The 16,851-nt window shown below is 33.7% G+C and overlaps 2 protein-coding genes across 4 annotated transcripts in view; one reads left to right on the top strand and one right to left on the bottom strand.

The window, feature by feature from the left end:
• The window catches only part of LOC309609978 (dystroglycan 1-like), a 135,192-nt gene that overhangs the window by 80,205 nt on the left and 38,136 nt on the right, over positions 1-16,851 (bottom strand). The window lies entirely within an intron of this gene.
• Positions 1-16,851, top strand: part of INTS13 (integrator complex subunit 13) — a 32,589-nt gene that overhangs the window by 4,306 nt on the left and 11,432 nt on the right. Inside the window, exons 4-13 of one of the 3 annotated variants that reach the window (XM_082352164.1) lie at positions 4,471-4,673; positions 5,064-5,144; positions 6,597-6,687; positions 8,067-8,195; positions 9,708-9,792; positions 13,392-13,481; positions 13,689-13,778; positions 14,900-15,078; positions 16,186-16,356; positions 16,618-16,772. In XM_082352164.1, coding sequence (XP_082208290.1) covers positions 4,471-4,673; positions 5,064-5,144; positions 6,597-6,687; positions 8,067-8,195; positions 9,708-9,792; positions 13,392-13,481; positions 13,689-13,778; positions 14,900-15,078; positions 16,186-16,356; positions 16,618-16,772 — 1,274 coding nt within the window. Of the gene's footprint in view, positions 1-4,470; positions 4,674-5,063; positions 5,145-6,596; positions 6,688-8,066; positions 8,196-9,707; positions 9,793-13,391; positions 13,482-13,670; positions 13,779-14,899; positions 15,079-16,185; positions 16,357-16,617; positions 16,773-16,851 lie in introns of all 3 variants that reach the window. The other 2 variants (XM_082352166.1, XM_082352165.1) reach the window with 2 other exon arrangements.

The following is a 16,851-nucleotide window of genomic DNA, read 5'->3' as shown; positions in this document are numbered from 1 at the left end:
TTAAAATATAATTTTTAAAATAGGTATAGTATTTGCACATAGTTTTAAAACACCAACTAATACTAAAAGAAAAACAGCTGTCTGTCTTCCAGTCTTTCCCCACTTTCTAGAAGCAAGCTTTCAACTCTTTAGCTCATCTAGTATTTACTTCCTATTTCTAAATAACATGTTTTTACTGCTATTTACAGAGTTCTCAATTTAAACCTTATTTATCATTATTGTCGATGAGGATTTACCTTTTATACTTCCTCTCACCCATGCCACTCTCACTGCCTTCTTCCCTTCCCTGATTTTCTCAGTATTAGAAGTTTTGGTTAATTCAAAATTTCGTGTTTACATTATAATGTCTACATAAAGTGTTATCCACTGCTAAGCCAAGTAGTATATGCGATTATTTCCTTTGTTTTGTGTTTTATTAAGGTTTTATTGAGATATAGTTGACATACAGCACTGTATAAGTTTAAGGTCTACAGCACAATGATTTGACTTCTGTGTTATTTCCTTTGTTGTACAACTTTTTGGTGTTCCTGGAAATTATCATTTCCTTTTTTTCCCCTTTAATATGCTTAGTTTTCTGAGAATCTATTGCCGCTTTTCCTCATGTCTCTGAAACTTCTCAATATACTTATCATTAATGTATTAGAATTTTAGTAGTTTGATTTTTTTTTTTTTCCCTTGAAAAACTTCTTGGAACGCAGTCTTGGGCTGCACTTTGAACTGGTTGCTTTCTAGGCCTGGTGCACTGCTCTCATCCTCCTTGCTTTTGTGTGTGTGTGTGTGTGTGTGTGTGTGTGTGTGTGTGTGTGTGTGTGTAATCTCTTATTTTGGTAAAATATAACCTCCAGAATTCTTGTAACTTACCTTACAGTTTATTGATACTTGAGGTATAAAAATTTCAGAATGCAAATAATTTTCTCCTCAAAATTTTGAAGGCCTTACCCCCCTGTTTTATAACTCCCAGTGTTATTGTGAAGTCCAGTATCATTTTTCTTCATAATTTCTCTCTGAAACCTTTTAGAATCTTTTCTTTCCCCCTTTATGTTCTGAAATTTCTCAATGATTGGCCTTGGTGTTGGTCTTTTCTCATTCATTGTGCTAGGCTTTATATTCTTCAGGAAAATTTCCCCTATTGTTTCTTTGATAATGTTCTTGTCTTTGTGTTCTGTGTTTTTCTGGAATCCCTATGAATGGGATGTTGGACCTCCTGGATTAAATTCCTTATTCTTTTTGTCACTGATCCTCCCATTGTTGTTCTTTCTGGGCCTTTTACCTATTTCCTTTTAATCCTTATATGGAACTTTTTATTTGATCTTATTTTTAATTTCCAAGAACTTTTACTTAACGCTCTAATTATGTCCATTTTTGTCATATCCTTTTCTTGTTTTATGGGTGTAATTTTTTAATCCAAAGGTATTAGTTTATTTGAAGTTTTCTTTTGATCTCCTTGTGTTTTCAGTGTTCATGTTGAGGCTTTTCTTAAATGCCTACTGATATTTAGCTATGCAACCTTATTTAAAAGCAGGGCACTAAACAGCAGGTTAGAAGATCTGCATGTTGTGGAGTAGGTATTGCTGACTGGCCTTCATCGTGATTTAATCTAGTTGTTTTCCCTGGGAGGCCTCCAGATGTCAGAATAGACAGATTGTCTCTCTGGGACTTCTCAGGGTCTCCAGAGAAGATCTTCCACTCTTCCACCTGTATGCTATAAACTTGGTTGTCAGCCTTCTGGGAGCCAGGGGAGAGGGTAGGTTCTACCATCCAGTAGGTGAACTTTCACTCAGTTTTGGTCTAGTACTGTGCTGTCCAATATAGTAGCTACTAGCCATATGTAGCTACTATTAGCTATCAAATAGCTACTATTTAAATTTCAATTAATTAAAATTAAATGCAATTAAAAAATCCAGTTTCTCTGTAGCACTAGCCACGTTCCAAATGCTCAGTAGGCCACATGTGGATAGTGGCTACTGTACAGCGCAGTTATAGAACTTTTCCATCATCAGAGAAAGTTCCTTTGGGCAGCACTGGTCTAGTGTCTTTCCCTGACACTCTGCTGTGCTTTGTGGTATCCATGCTTGGTACCTCTCTGGTTCATTTCCTCCAACGACTGTGATTCTGTATCTGGGGGGGATCAGGAAGAGGGAGTCACTTGCATGGGTAGGGTGTGTAGATTGATTGAAGAATGTTTGGGCTGGAAGGATTGTAGACATCTTTTGCTTAGACTCCTTCTTTGTGCAGCTGAAGGAACTGAAGCCCACAGGTGCCAGAGGTAGTTTGACTTGCATACCTGGGTCCAGGGCTCTTTCTGTTACAGCACGTGACTCTATCCTCTACATTGTAGATCTTATTACAAAAAATTTATCAGATTTCAGGAGTTTTGGTCTTGTTTTTGTTGGCTAAATTAAATAAAGTTTGAAAGTATCATACTAATGTGGCACAGGTTCTATTATTAGTTTCACTTTCAGATTAGGAAAAAAGCTAGGAGAGATAAACCAGGGTCACACAATATTAAAAGTCAGAGCCAGAATTTCAGTCCATAGTTATCTGACTCCAGAAGTTAAGCTTTCTGCTGCTTTCCCAGGACCACAACACCCCTGTCCTAAAAAGCAGCTTTTTATTTTTTCTCCTATGTACCAGGGACTTTTTATAGTCCTATATATACAGTATTTTTTCTTTCATTTTTGATCACTTTTTATGAATAGGTAATACCTATGTAGTTTAAAAATAAATTTTACATATATACTTGCATGTATACATATGTGTGTGTGTGTGTGTGTAAGTAAAAGCTAAGCCTTGAAAAATTTCCCACTCATCCTCTGTTCCAGTTAGTGGTGTGCTAGAGCCTGGTTATACCAACTTGGGAGAGCTGAGTGTGTGCATCTCCTATCAACTTTACATTCAGTGAAAGCTTGAAAGTAGCGATCATGGGAGTACTTAACCATAGATATTGGCAAACACTACAGATTAGGGGTTTTTTTTCCCCTTTGGAGAGCTGGTTTACCAGCACATCACTATTTATCCCCACCACTATTAGTTTTTTTTTTTTTAATTAATTTTATTTATTTATTTTTGGCTGTGTTGGGTCTTCGTTTCTGTGCGAGGGCTTTCTCTAGTTGCGGCAAGCGGGGGCCACTCTTCATCGCGGTGCGCGGGCCTCTCACTGTCGCGGCCTCTCTTGTCGCGGAGCACAGGCTCCAGACGCGCAGGCTCAGTAGTTGTGGCTCATGGGCATAGATGCTCCACGGCATGTGGGATCTTCCCAGACCAGGGCTCGAACCCGTGTCCCCTGCATTGGCAGGCAGATTCTCAACCACTGCACCACCAGGGAAGCCCACCACTATTAGTTTTTAATGGGTCCTTCCAGCGTATCTTTATGCATATATAAAGCAAAGTCCTCACACTTTGTTCTTTTTTAAGAGTGTTTTAGCTATTCTGTATCCCTTGTAATTCCATATGAATTTTAGAATCAGCTTATCAATTTCTGTCAATACAAAGAAGTCAGCTGGGATTCTGACAGGGATTATGTTTAATCTGTAGTTCAGTTTGGGTAATGTCATCTTAACAATAATAAGTATTCCAGTCCATGAACATAGGATGTTTTCTATTCATTTAGATCTTCAGTTTCTTTCAACAATATTTCATAATTCTCAGTATAAAATATGCATTTCCTTTGTTAAATTTATTCCTAAGCATTTTATTCTTTTTGGTGCTATTATAAATGGAATTGTTTTCTTAATTTCATTTTTGGATTGTTCTTTGCAAGTGTACAGCAATACAGTTGGTTTTTGTCTGTTGATCATGTATCCTGCAACCTTGCTGAACTTGCTTATTATTTCTAAAAAATTTCTAATGAATTCCTTAGGATTTTCTACATACAAGATCATGTCATCTGCAACATAGAGATAGTTTTACTTCTTCCTTTCCAATCTGAATCCCTTTTATTTCTTTTTCTTTCCTAATGCTTGGGCTAGAAGCTCTAGTATAGTATTGAATTGAAGTGGTGAGAGTGGATATCCTTCTGTTTCTGATCTTAGAGGGAACACATCTAATTTTCACTATTAAGCATGATATTATGTATAGGTTTTTCATAGATGCCTTTTATCTGCTTGAGGAAGTTCCCTTCTATTTCTAGTTTGTTGAGTGTTTTTTATCATGAAAGGGTTTTAGATTTTTGTCAAATGCTTTTTCTGTATTTATGGGGATGATCATGTGATTTTTAAAAATTCCATTGATATCGTTTGCATTAATTAGTTTTTAGACATTAAACCAACTTTGTGTTCCTGGGATAAGTTCAACTCGGTCATGGTATATAATTCTTTTTGTATGTTGCTGGATTCAGTTTGCTAGTATTTTGTTGAGGATATTTGTATCCATATTTATAAGATACATTGGTCTGTAGTTTCATTTTCTTGTGATGCCTTTGTCTGACTTGTGCTTATTCTTGTCAACATGATTGTTTTCCCTTTTACTTAGCTGATGGCAGCATTAGCAGCTGTTGGGCCTCCTAATCCCCGGGCAGATCCAGAATGCTGCAGTATTCTGCATGGTCTTGTTGCAGCAGTGGAAACCCTCTGTAAAATTACCGAATACCAACATGAGGCTCGTACTCTACTAATGGAGAATGCAGAACGTGTTGGAAATAGAGGACGAATAATTTGCATTACTAATGCAAAAAGGTGAGACATTAATCACAGTAATTCTTTCACTGAGGGAATTTTAATATCCTATTGTAGTTTTTATTTTAAAAAAAGCAGGGGCAACATGTTAGCATTTAAGGATATCACATGTGGCCTTTCTAATATCGAAACTGTGTTTATCCAGTTCTAAAATATCCAGTTCATCTCAGTGAAAACCGTTTAGATTGTTATCACGTAGGTCGATTTGACTTTTTTTTCCTCACTAGTTTTTCATTCAATTGGTTGTTTGGTATTGTGAATAAGCACACTACAGACAGTCCTTACTGAAGTAGTTTTAAGTGCCTGTAACAAGATACTACAGCTGAATAGTGTGTTTAGTTTTTTCTCTGACTATTTATTTAAGTTGGTTTTATCTTTTTTATGCCATAGTGATAGTCATGTGCGAATGCTTGAGGACTGTGTCCAGGAAACAATTCATGAACATAACAAGCTTGCTGCAAATTCAGATCAGTGAGTATAATCCATAAATGGAATAAATATTCCATTTTATAGTCATATTTTTTTCATTATAATTATTCCAATAATTTTAATGGTAATTGGTACCATTCCCTTGAGTTCTCTACTGGCTTTACAAATTAGTCAAAAACGTATGTTCGATCAGAAACTTCTTGTCCCATTTTCCCTTTAAGTTTAAAATTTTACTTTTTGCTCACAGGAAAGGTGAGCAGAAGGATAAAATAATACATAAATTTATAATGCATATTTTTTTTGATGGCTTGTTCTCATACTCTGTATTACAAATCTATAAAATGAGCAAATCATTGGTGGCATTATTCAGTATGTACCAAATCAAAACATAACTAATTATATTGCCTGAACTTTTTAAAAAGATAAAAGCCACTAAAGATATGTTTGGGACAGTTGCTGTGAGGAGTCTTTATTAGATCGAGCTACTATTTTCTAGGTGGAGTACTGGTATTATTGTCAACGAGTAGGATTATTCTCGCTAGGAGAAGGAAGCATGCTGAGGTATTTAGGAATGAAATATCATTTCCTCTGCAACTTACTCTCAAATGACTTAGTAAAAAAAAAAAGAATGTACATCTATTTAGGCATTTATAGTGAAAACAAATGTAGCTAACAGCTAATTAGCTAATCTATGTTAAGGATTTATGGATATTCATTGAATAGTACTTTTCTTTCAATTTTTCTGTAGGTTTGGAAATTTTAAAATAAAAAGTTGGCTCACAGATATAGAGAACAAACTAGTAGTTACCAGTGAGAGAGGGAAGGGGAGAGGGGCAAGATAGGGGTAGGGATTAAGAGTTACAAACTACTATGTATAAAATAAATAAGCTATAAGGATATATTGTACAACATGGGGAATATAGCCAGTATTTTATAGTAACTATAAATGGAGTATAACCTTTAAAAATTGTGAATCACTGTCGTATATCTGAAACTTTTATTATTGTACATCAGCTGTACCTCAATTTAAAAAAAGAAATAAAATGGAGGGGGCAAAAAATAAATAAAAAGTTGGGGGTAACTTTTTAGTATTACAAATTCTGTATTCTTGGAAATAACCAATTATAGGTAATATAATTTGTTCTTGAAAAACACTAGCAAAAGGGAAATTAATACACAATATATTCATTTTCTCTGTGGCAGTTATCTATTGAAAATTATACCAGAGTATAAGAATTTTCCCTTTATTTTATCCTTCGAATACACAAAATGATCATTTTTGCATTTGAATTAAACTCATATAAATTATTCACTAAATGTTCATACAAGTACAGCAGTTATACAGTCTTTCTCAATATTTAACTTTTATGTTAACCGTAGTATCTGATTATAGAGACACACTGTTTTAGTATATAAAACTTTTTATAGTTTACCTGCCTGAATTCTTTATGTAGTATATAGTCTTATGTTCTAAGTGAAAAGTTTCTCTTTAAGTCTCATGCAGATTCAGAAGTGTGAGCTAGTCTTGATCCATACCTACCCAGTTGGTGAAGACAGCCTTGTATCTGATCGTCCTAAAAAAGAGGTAAGTGCAGAAGTAATGGAAGAAGAGATCATTGTTAATTATTAATAATAAATGCTGAGAAGGTTTAGCATAAGAATGATCAGGTTGCCAACATTTTCTGATACAAAAATATTTAGAGTTTTGAAAGCAACCTGTATGGCAAAGTACCTAGATTGGTTCTTTATGTTATAATTGTAGATTTTGAAAGTGTTTTGTTTGGTTTGCCTGTTGATGTTTATTTTAAATAACTGTGTTCTCAAACCATACACAATTTGTATTGTTCCTCAAATTTCAATTACTGTAATGGATTTCAGTTGCTTTAATGACTTCTTGCTCTGTAGAACTGTTTTTCTTCTCATTAGGAAAACAATACACTCTTTAATCAAAATACACTCCTATAACAAAGAAATTAACTTTACCTATCCAGAGGGGTAAAAGACTAATTTCCAACTTTGGTTTTACTTTTCAAATAAATCTGAACAACTTTAAAGGAAGAGATGAGTCTGTTGATTGTTAAATGAATTCACATCACATGATATTCTGCATTGGTGGTCTGTGTTTAGAAATACAGACATGTGTGTTTGTATAACTATATTAAATGTGTATGTTCTTATTTTTGTTTTTTTATTTAGCATTACTTAATATAAACATGTGAAGTATTAACTTAAATAATGATTTTTTTATAGCTGATTTTTTTTTTAGGTCATTATCTCTGTCATTGTGTTTTATGTGGTTTCCAGCATGAGCCCATTTTTTGTTAACTTTTTTCTGACTCTTGGTAACATGACATTATATTGGCTTTACTTTGAGATAAGTAAATAATTTACTTACAATAAATACTATTACCCTGGAATGAGTAAAATTTTGGTACCTTGTTATAAGTAACTTTTGGCTGCCTTATACATTTCTTGGTGACAAAATATGATGATTGTAGTGATTTTCATTCTTTGTAGTAAGTAGTAGTATCTGCAGAGGTTTGTCCTCTCCACAAAATTAATTATTTTCTCTACAGTATTTCTGTGGGGCACTTCAAATCAATTTTGCATATAGATAAATAGAAGTAAAAATTATAAATTAAAATATATATTTAAATCAAAGACTATTCTACACTAAGTTTCAAGAGGACAGGGATTTTGCCTGTTCACTGCTGTATCCTCCAGTAGCTCACACAGTTTCTGGCAATTTATACAGTAAGTTCTCTTTAATACCTATCTGTTGAATGAATGAATGTATAAAAATGTATTACTAAAATAATGATTATGGTTAATTTATGGACCTTTTTCCCCCTAAATTCTCACAAGTAAAAGTACTTAATTTTCATGGGTTGAAGTAAAATATTTAGCACTAAGTTAAAACGTATTAAAGTTTTGTGGGGTTTTTTTTTTCATACCTTTCTGTAGTTGTCCCCCGTTTTAACCAGCGAAGTTCATAGTGTTCGTGCAGGACGGCATCTTGCTACCAAATTAAATATTTTAGTACAGCAGCATTTCGACTTGGCTTCAACTACTATTACAAATATTCCAATGAAGGTAGGCAGTTCTTTTTCTTGTTGTTTTGAAAGCTCTGCTTTGCTTTTTAAATATTTGATATGTATTATTTATTTTAATGAACCTTAACTTTTTCTTCCCATATCATATTTTCTGTTTTGCTAGCACACATTCAGTGTCTTTGACCAGGTTAGTAAATAATGAAAAGCAACAAGAAAGGATCACAGAACAAAGTGCTGTATTTTTTTTTTCTAATAAGAACATTCTGTATCAGCTTTTTTGTTTTTAATTTTGTTCTCATTACTTTCATCAAAATATAATTTCTATCTGAAATGATTACTTTTTCTGTGATTCTTTTCCTGACAGTTGTTATTAGATTTTACTCACTTTGTGTGTTCTAGTAGATCTTTTCTTTCTTATATTTTTGTTCTTGCCTACCCAGTATAAAGGTGTTTGTAACTAATAGGTCTAACTAGGGAAAAATAGTTTATAGTTTTAAACAAGTTTATGATTCTAGCTGAAAAACATATGAGTCTTATGATTTTACTAATGGATTTTCTTAGGAATCTATTACTACCTTGTCATTTTCATTATGTTATTTAGTTGTCTAAAACCAGCACAATGCCTGGCCCATAGAAAGCGTCAAATAAATTTTTACTGAGGGGAGTTACATTTAATTGTATTGATTATATTTACAAATATAAAGTAGCCAGTATATCTAAAAATTTAAATTAGCTTTCTCATAAGTCCAGTTTCATTTTTTTTGCCACCATATGATGAAAACTAAATTGCATGAGAAATGTAATCTTTTCATTATTAATTTCCTCCTTATACCACTGGCTGGCTCTTTAATAGAAATTATAGCCTTAACCAATAGAACAGTTTAGGTGAGGCAGCAGTGAACAACTAAAATAGCATAATAGATGTACTTTAATATAATTTCATGAGTTATAAGAAAAATACCCTGAGGGTGACAGATACCTTGCTTTTTAAATTTGACTATATTTGTGTGCTACTGGTGTGACTCCTCGATCTTTGTCTTTTTCTTGTAAATAGATAATATTGAAGTTTCTATTTACTATTTAGTGAGGACAAGTTACTAAACTTGTTAATTAGTCTGTATTTGCTATTTTATATAATTGGTGTTTGCTAATTTACTATAGGTATTTAAAGATGCTATTTCCTCCTTTAATCAACTATTTTACATTGAGTAAACTATTTCAGTTACATCATATTTGTGTATAAAAAGTATTGGCAGGACAATGCATTCAGAGTAAAAAAATTTCTAAAATTTCTAGATGAACCATCTATGTTAATTCTGACATACGTAAGAAAAATCACTACTTTATTACTGATATGTAGCCAATAGTTTTTTAATATAGTTTATATTGCTGTGGAAAATTATTGCATCTTTAAATAGATTAATTACTGAGCAAACTATCCCCTTATTATAGCTAATTATTGTTGGGTATATTTGATCTCACTTTAAGCAAAATGAATAATTACTTCATTGTTTTAAAAACAAAACCAAGTTATTTTAAATTTTGCTTTAAGGAAGAACAACATGCTAACACATCTGCCAATTACGATGTGGAGCTACTTCATCACAAAGATGCACATGTAGATTTTCTGAAAAGTGGTAAGTAAGAGACGTTGGAAAATACTATTTTGTAAGATCTAACATATGAAAGCATACTAACAACTTTGAGAAGTTCTTGAGTAAATAAACCTGATTGACTTTAGTCCATTCCGTTCCAAACTTACCTGACAATATCACCCATTAATGGCCATGGAACTAGTGTTCTATTGAATTTACTTTGGGAAAGACTAGGCTAATGGAACAAATACAGACATACCTCATTTTATCATGCTTTGCTTTATTGTGCTTCACGGATGTTGCGTTTTTTTACAAATTGAATGTTTGTGGCAACCTGGGTTGAGCAAACCTTTGGCGACGTTTTTTCAATAGCACTTGCTCACTTCATGTCTCTGTGTCACATTTTGGTAATTCTCGCAGTATGTCAAACTTTTTCATCATTATTTTTGTTATGGTGATCTGTGATCAATGATCTTTGATGTTGCTCTTGTAAATTGTTTTGGGATGCCACAAACTGTACCCATATAAGACAGAGAACTTATTCCATAAATGTTGTGTGTGTTCTCACTGCTCCACTGACTGGCTATTCCCCATCTCTCTTCCTCTCCTTGGGCCTCCCTATTCCCTGAGACACAACAATATTGAAATTAGTCCAGTTAATAACCCTACAGTGGCCTCTAAGAAAGGAAGAGTTGCACATCTCTCACTTTATTTTTTTTCATGGAAAGGCATTTTATTTTAAATATAGCAGTGTGTACATGTCAATCCCAAACTCCCAATCTATCCCTCCCCCTCTCCCTTCCCCCCTGGTAACCATAAGTTCATTCTCAAAGTCTGTGAGTCTGTTTCTGTTTTGTAAATAAGTTCATTTGTATCATTTTTTTAGATTCCACATATAAGTGATATCATATGATACTTGTTTTTCTCTGTCTCACTTCACTTAGTCTGATAATCTCCAGGTCCATCCATGTTGCTGCAAATGGCATTATTTCATTCTTTTTAATGGCTGAGTAATATTCCATGGTATATATGTACCACATCTTCTTTATCCATTCGTCTGTCGCTGGACATTTAGGTTGCTTCCATGTCATGGCTATTGTAAACAGCGCTGCAGTGAACATTGGGGTGCGTTTATCCTTTTGAACCATGGTTTTCTCTGGATATATGCCCAAGAGTGGAATTGCTGGATCATATGGTAGCTCTATTTTTAGTTCTTTAAGGAACCTCCATACTGTTCTCCATAGTGGCTGTATCAATTTACATTTCTACCAACAGTGCAAGAGGGTTTCCTTTTCTCCACACCCTCTCCAGCATTTATTGTTTGCAGATTTTTTGATGATGGCCATTCTGACGAGTGTGAGGTGATATCTCATTGCAGTTTTGATTTGCATTTCTCTAGTAATTAGTGATGTTGAGCATCTTTTCATATGCCTGTTGGCCAGCTGAAGCTATGTCTTTGGAGAAATGTCTCTAGGTCTTCTGCCCATTTTTTGATTGGGTTGTTTTTTTTTGATATTGAGCTGCATGAGCTGTTTGTAAATTTTGGAGACTAATCCCTTGTTGGGTCGCATTACTTGCAAATATTTTCTCCCATTCTGTTGGTTGTCTTTTCATTTTGTTTACGGTTTCCTTTGCTGTGAAATGTCTCTCACTTTAAATCAAAAGTTAGAAATGATTAAGCTTAGTGAGGATGGCATGTCGAAAAGCCAGGATAGACTGAAAGCGAGGCCTCTTGCACCAAACAGTTAGCCGAAAAATTCTTGAAGGAAATTAAAAGTGCTACTTCAGTGAACACACAAATGATAAGAAAGTGAAACAGCCTTATTGCTGATATGGAGAAAGTTATAGTGGTCTGGGTAGAAGATCAAACCAGCCACAACATTCCCTCAAGCCAAAGCCTCATCCACAACAAGGCCCTAACTCTCTTCAATTCTGTGAAGGCTGAAAGAGGTGAGGAAGGTACAGAAGAAAAGTTTGAAGCCAGCAGAGGATGGTTCATGATGTTTAAGGAAAGAAACTGTCTCCATAACATACAAGTGCAAGGTGAAGCAGCAAGTGCTGATATAGAAGCTGCAGCAAGTTATCCAGAAGATCTAGGTCAGATAATTCATGAAGGTGGCTGCACTAAATAGATTTTCAGTGTAGATGAAACAGCCTTCTATTGGAAGAAGATGCCATCTAGGACTTTGATGGCTAGAGAGGAGAAGTCAGTGCCTGACTTCAAAGCTTCAAAGGACAGGGTGACACTCTTATTAGGGGCTAATGCAGCTGGTAACTTTAAGTTGAAGCCAGAGCTTATTTACCCTTCTGAAAATCCTAGGGCCCTTAAGAATTACACTAAATCTACTCCACCTGTGCTCTATCAGTACAACAACAAAGCCTGGATAACAGCACATCTGTTGACAACATGGGTTACTGATTATTTTTAAGCCTACGATTTAGCCTACTGCTCAGAAAAAAAGGTTTCTTTCAAAATATTACTGCTCATTGACAGTACACCTGGTCACTCAAGAGCTCTGATGAAGACATACAATGAGATTAATGTTGTTTTCTTGCCTGCTAACACAGCATACTTTCCACAGCACATGGATCAAGGAGTAATTTTGACTTTCAGGTCTTACTATTTAAGAAATATATTTCATAAAGCTATAACTGCCATAGGTAGTGATTCCTCTGATGGATCTTGGCAAAGAAAGTTGAAAACCTTCTGGAAAGGATTCACTGTTCTGGATGCTGTTAAGAACATTTGTTTTTTATGGGAAGAGGTCAAAATATCAACGTTAACATAAGTTTGGAAGAAGTTGATTCCAACCCTCTTGGATGACCTTGAGAGGTTTAAGACTTCAGTGTTCATTATTATTTTAACATCTGTTTACTCTGAACTCCATTAAGGCAAAAAGTGCTCACTGTTACATCTTCTTATATATTTACCTTATAGATTCCTCATTTTATGTTTCTTCTAATAAATTTATTGGGATTCAGTACAATGAGTTGTGCGTTTTAGATTCCTGAAGCTTTCTACATAACCATGTTATTTTATCGTTTAATGGTGTCGGAGGGTAGCAGTTGTAGATTCTTAAAATTAAAAAAAATTTGCTGTTGATTTTTAGTGTAGTGACTGAAATGATTTAATTAATGAGAAATTTGGAGGAAAACAAAGTACTTATTTTTAAATTAATTTATTTATTTTTAGCTGTGTTGGGTCTTCGTTTCTGTGCGAGGGCTTTCTCTAGTTGCGGCGAGCGGGGGCCACTCTTCATCACGGTGCACAGGCCTCTCCCTATCGCGGCCTCTCTTGCTGCGGAGCACAGGCTCCAGACGCACAGGCTCAGTAGTTGTGGCTCACGAGCCCAGTTGCTCCGCGGCATGTGGGATCTTCCCAGACCAGGGCTTGAACCCGTGTCTCCTGCATTGGCAGGCAGATTCTCAACCACTGCGCCACCAGGGAAGCCCAAAGTACTTATTTTAATAATAACTGATATCCAAACTCAATTTGGTATTTTTCTAGGAGACTTTCTAAAAAAATATGTTCTCCCAGAGGTATTTTCTCTTATAGACCTTAAACTCTTGGAAATCTTGTCAAACATTTGAAGTTTGTGATTATTTAGTAATGTTATTATTTCTCTAACTTATTTTTAAAGGTGATAACCACTTAAGTGGAAGCAGTAGAGAAGGCTCATTTAAAGAAACAATAACGTTAAAGTGGTGCACACCAAGGACAAATAACATTGGTAGGTATTTAAAAATAATTGAAAGAGAAAAGAATAATCAAAAGATTCTTTAAGTATTGTGTAGGGATTATTTGTTTCTTTTTGAATTTTTGTTTTTCATTGTTTTAGAGGATCAAGGAACAAGCTTTTGTTTTTGCTTGTTTTTCTGTTTTAATTGTGGAAATATTTCTTTATATTCTTTCAAATCAGTGTTTTCTTCTATTTCAGAATTACACTATTGCACTGGCGCTTATCGAATTTCACCCGTAGATGTAAATAGTAGACCTTCCTCCTGCCTTACTAATTTTCTTCTAAATGGTAACTTTCATCATTTAATTGTTTTGACTGAGATTATGACAAGTGAAATCATTAGTTAGAATATGTGAAAATGTGAATTCTCAAAAAGCTGTTTTCTTCAATATAGTCTAACCATTTTATTTCCCAAAGCTGTTTTAAATTTATGTAATGGTAAATACCCTTTAACAGTTTTACTGATGTTTAAAAATAAGTTGACTTTGTCTTTCAGACTATTGTATCTAAGTAAATTTACTTAATATATTTTTTAGAATTTTCATTTTAAAAATTTGACATTTAGAGTCTAAGTTGATTTTTTTTGGAAGATAGAATAATATAGACTTGTTTATCTTGGCCTATTGAATTTTAAATTACAAAATATATATGGAATTATTTCTCTTTAAACACTATATCTTTATTATAGATAAACATCTTATTTTTAATAATATACCATATGATTCTTACAAATATGACTTTAAATCCTAGGTTTCCTTGTGTAAAAAAGTTTTTAAAAAATTATTGAATTCCATTTGCTAAATCTAAATTCTGATGGCTCCTCTGATGATTCTTATAATAATGAGGTTTTGGAACCACTGTTGTAAAGAGTTACTCTGCCTTTATCATAAGGTTAATTTCATTGTTATATTAAGCACAGTTTGATTATCAGATTATGTAATGTTCAGATTAAATAACATTTGGTCATGTAAAGTAGCAAGTAGTTAAAGTAACAGTGCCAATACGGAGGTATTGTAGAAGTGAAGTGAGACTTGCTTTCTCCCCCAAATGGTTTGTAGCTTTGATAACCTAAGGGTTATATAAGAGTTGTCCCACTTTTCTTCTTGATGTCCAGGAGAAAAATTTTGTATGAACTTGTAATTGAATGAATAATATAACCAAACATTATACCAGAGACCACTGTACTTACTTTGGAAAACTGTGTAACTATGTAAGCTTGGAGAAGCAAAGAGAAAGCTAAGGCTAGAATTCAGATTTTTAGGACTTGATATGCAGATACACTCAATTAGCAATGCTGGTTAAAATATGAAGAGCAATAAATAAAATGAAAAATATAGACATAAATCTTAAGGGAAGAACTAAGAGCCCTTGGGATTTCATTACTGATAGAGTAATCTTGTTTTTGACAGGTCGTTCTGTTTTATTGGAACAACCACGAAAGTCAGGTTCCAAAGTCATTAGTCATATGCTTAGTAGCCATGGAGGAGAGATTTTTTTGCACGTCCTTAGCAGTTCTCGATCCATTCTAGAAGATCCGCCTTCAATTAGTGAAGGATGTGGAGGAAGAGTTACAGACTACCGGATTACAGTAAGACTCTAATATCTATAAATTTTGAGTCTGTCATTCAGCAAGTACATAGAGTACCTATTATATGCTAAGATCTGTGGCAAAAAGAAGTTTAGAGAAGTTGGTTTTTTATTATTGTTTTAATTAGGTGAATTTCCTGCAGTACTTGCTCAAAAGAGCTGTTTATCACTATGTTGTCTTCCTTACATACTCAGTGTATGCTGAGAAGTATCTGAATAGCATTGACACACGCTGGAATTACAGGAGAGAATGGAAGTTGATTCAAACTAATATTTTAGGTGGAATTTTATTTCTAGTAACTTAAGTGCCAAGCATAAACATTTGAAAGTTTGGATTCTGCTACTTTGAAAATAAATTTTTATAAATTTTTATAGTATTGAGAGGTGCATACAAGGAAATTTTATCTATTTTTGGTAGAAATTGTTTTGTTCTGATTTGAATTTTTCACTCTTCCACCCCTCTTTGATATTTCATGGCTGTCTAGTTTTTAAGGTGGTTATAAAAATTAAATGTGAATGATGTGTATGAATATACTTTGTAAACCACAAAGTGTTTTCTACTGTAATTGTTTTTGATTAGGCTTTTCATTTTTATTTTTACATAATTTTTTAAATAAGGAGAAAGCTAGTAAGTATTCATTGTAGAAAATTTAGAAAATGTAGATTCTTTTTATAAAAAAACAAAGACTATTAATTACCTGTAATTCCATCATTCAAAGATAACCACTGTTAACATTTTGATGTTGTATTAAGGTAATTTTTAAGTAAGCAAAATGGTATTCTAATGTGATGAACTTATTCTTTTATCTGCATATAATAGAAAAGAGTTAAATTATAGGAGTGAAGAAAAATGAGTGTTTTTAAAAAGTGGAAAGAACCATGAATGTATTAATGTGTGAAGCTTTCTTCATCTCCATTGAATAAAGGCTGATAGGTTTCATGTTCAAAAAGAAGGGAAGAAATTAGTGTGTGGAGGGCGGGCTGTTAGAGAAAATGCTTTGTTGCATATCACAGGACAGAAGACCTCAGGGGAACAGACTGTTACATGTAATCCGTGCTGAAACATTAGAAAATAGTTTCTAATTTTATCTTATTTGGTTATCATTAGGATTTTGGTGAATTTATGAGGGAAAACAGATTAACTCCTTTTCTAGACCCCAGATATAAAATCGATGGAAGTCTTGAGATCCCTTTGGAACGAGCAAAAGATCAGTTAGAAAAACACACCCGTTACTGGCCTATGATTATTTCACAGACCACCATCTTTAACATGCAAGCGGTAAGTGTTAAATAGTTTCAGTTTTTCTTCTAGATTAGTTATATATTCTTTACAAATAACATTTATCAAGCAAAGAATGAAATATAAGAGTTTGCTACAGTTAAAGAATTAGTAATAGAAAATGGAAGTGATGGTTATAGATTAGTTCTCCATGGTGATGTTTAAAATCAATTCAAGTACTGTCTGGATGCTTCGATACTTATTTTTCACGACAGATTTTCTTTTTCTTTCTTTCTTTTTTTTTTTTTTTAAATCTAACAGGTAGTTCCATTAGCCAGTGTTATTGTGAAAGAATCTTTGACAGAAGAAGATGTGTTAAACTGTCAAAAAACAATATACAACTTAGTTGATATGGAAAGAAAAAATGATCCTCTACCTATTTCCACAGTTGGTACAAGAGGAAAAGGCCCTAAAAGGTAGGGTTTTTTTCTTTCTTTCTCGTATATCACATTTTCTAGATACTTACCGTTTTTTTGAGCTAACTTATTCCATATG

This window comes from Balaenoptera borealis (genome assembly GCF_965194805.1).
Source record: "Balaenoptera borealis genome assembly, chromosome: 13".
Classification (NCBI taxonomy): domain Eukaryota; kingdom Metazoa; phylum Chordata; class Mammalia; order Artiodactyla; family Balaenopteridae; genus Balaenoptera; species Balaenoptera borealis.
This window is presented reverse-complemented; position numbering and strand designations above follow the sequence as displayed.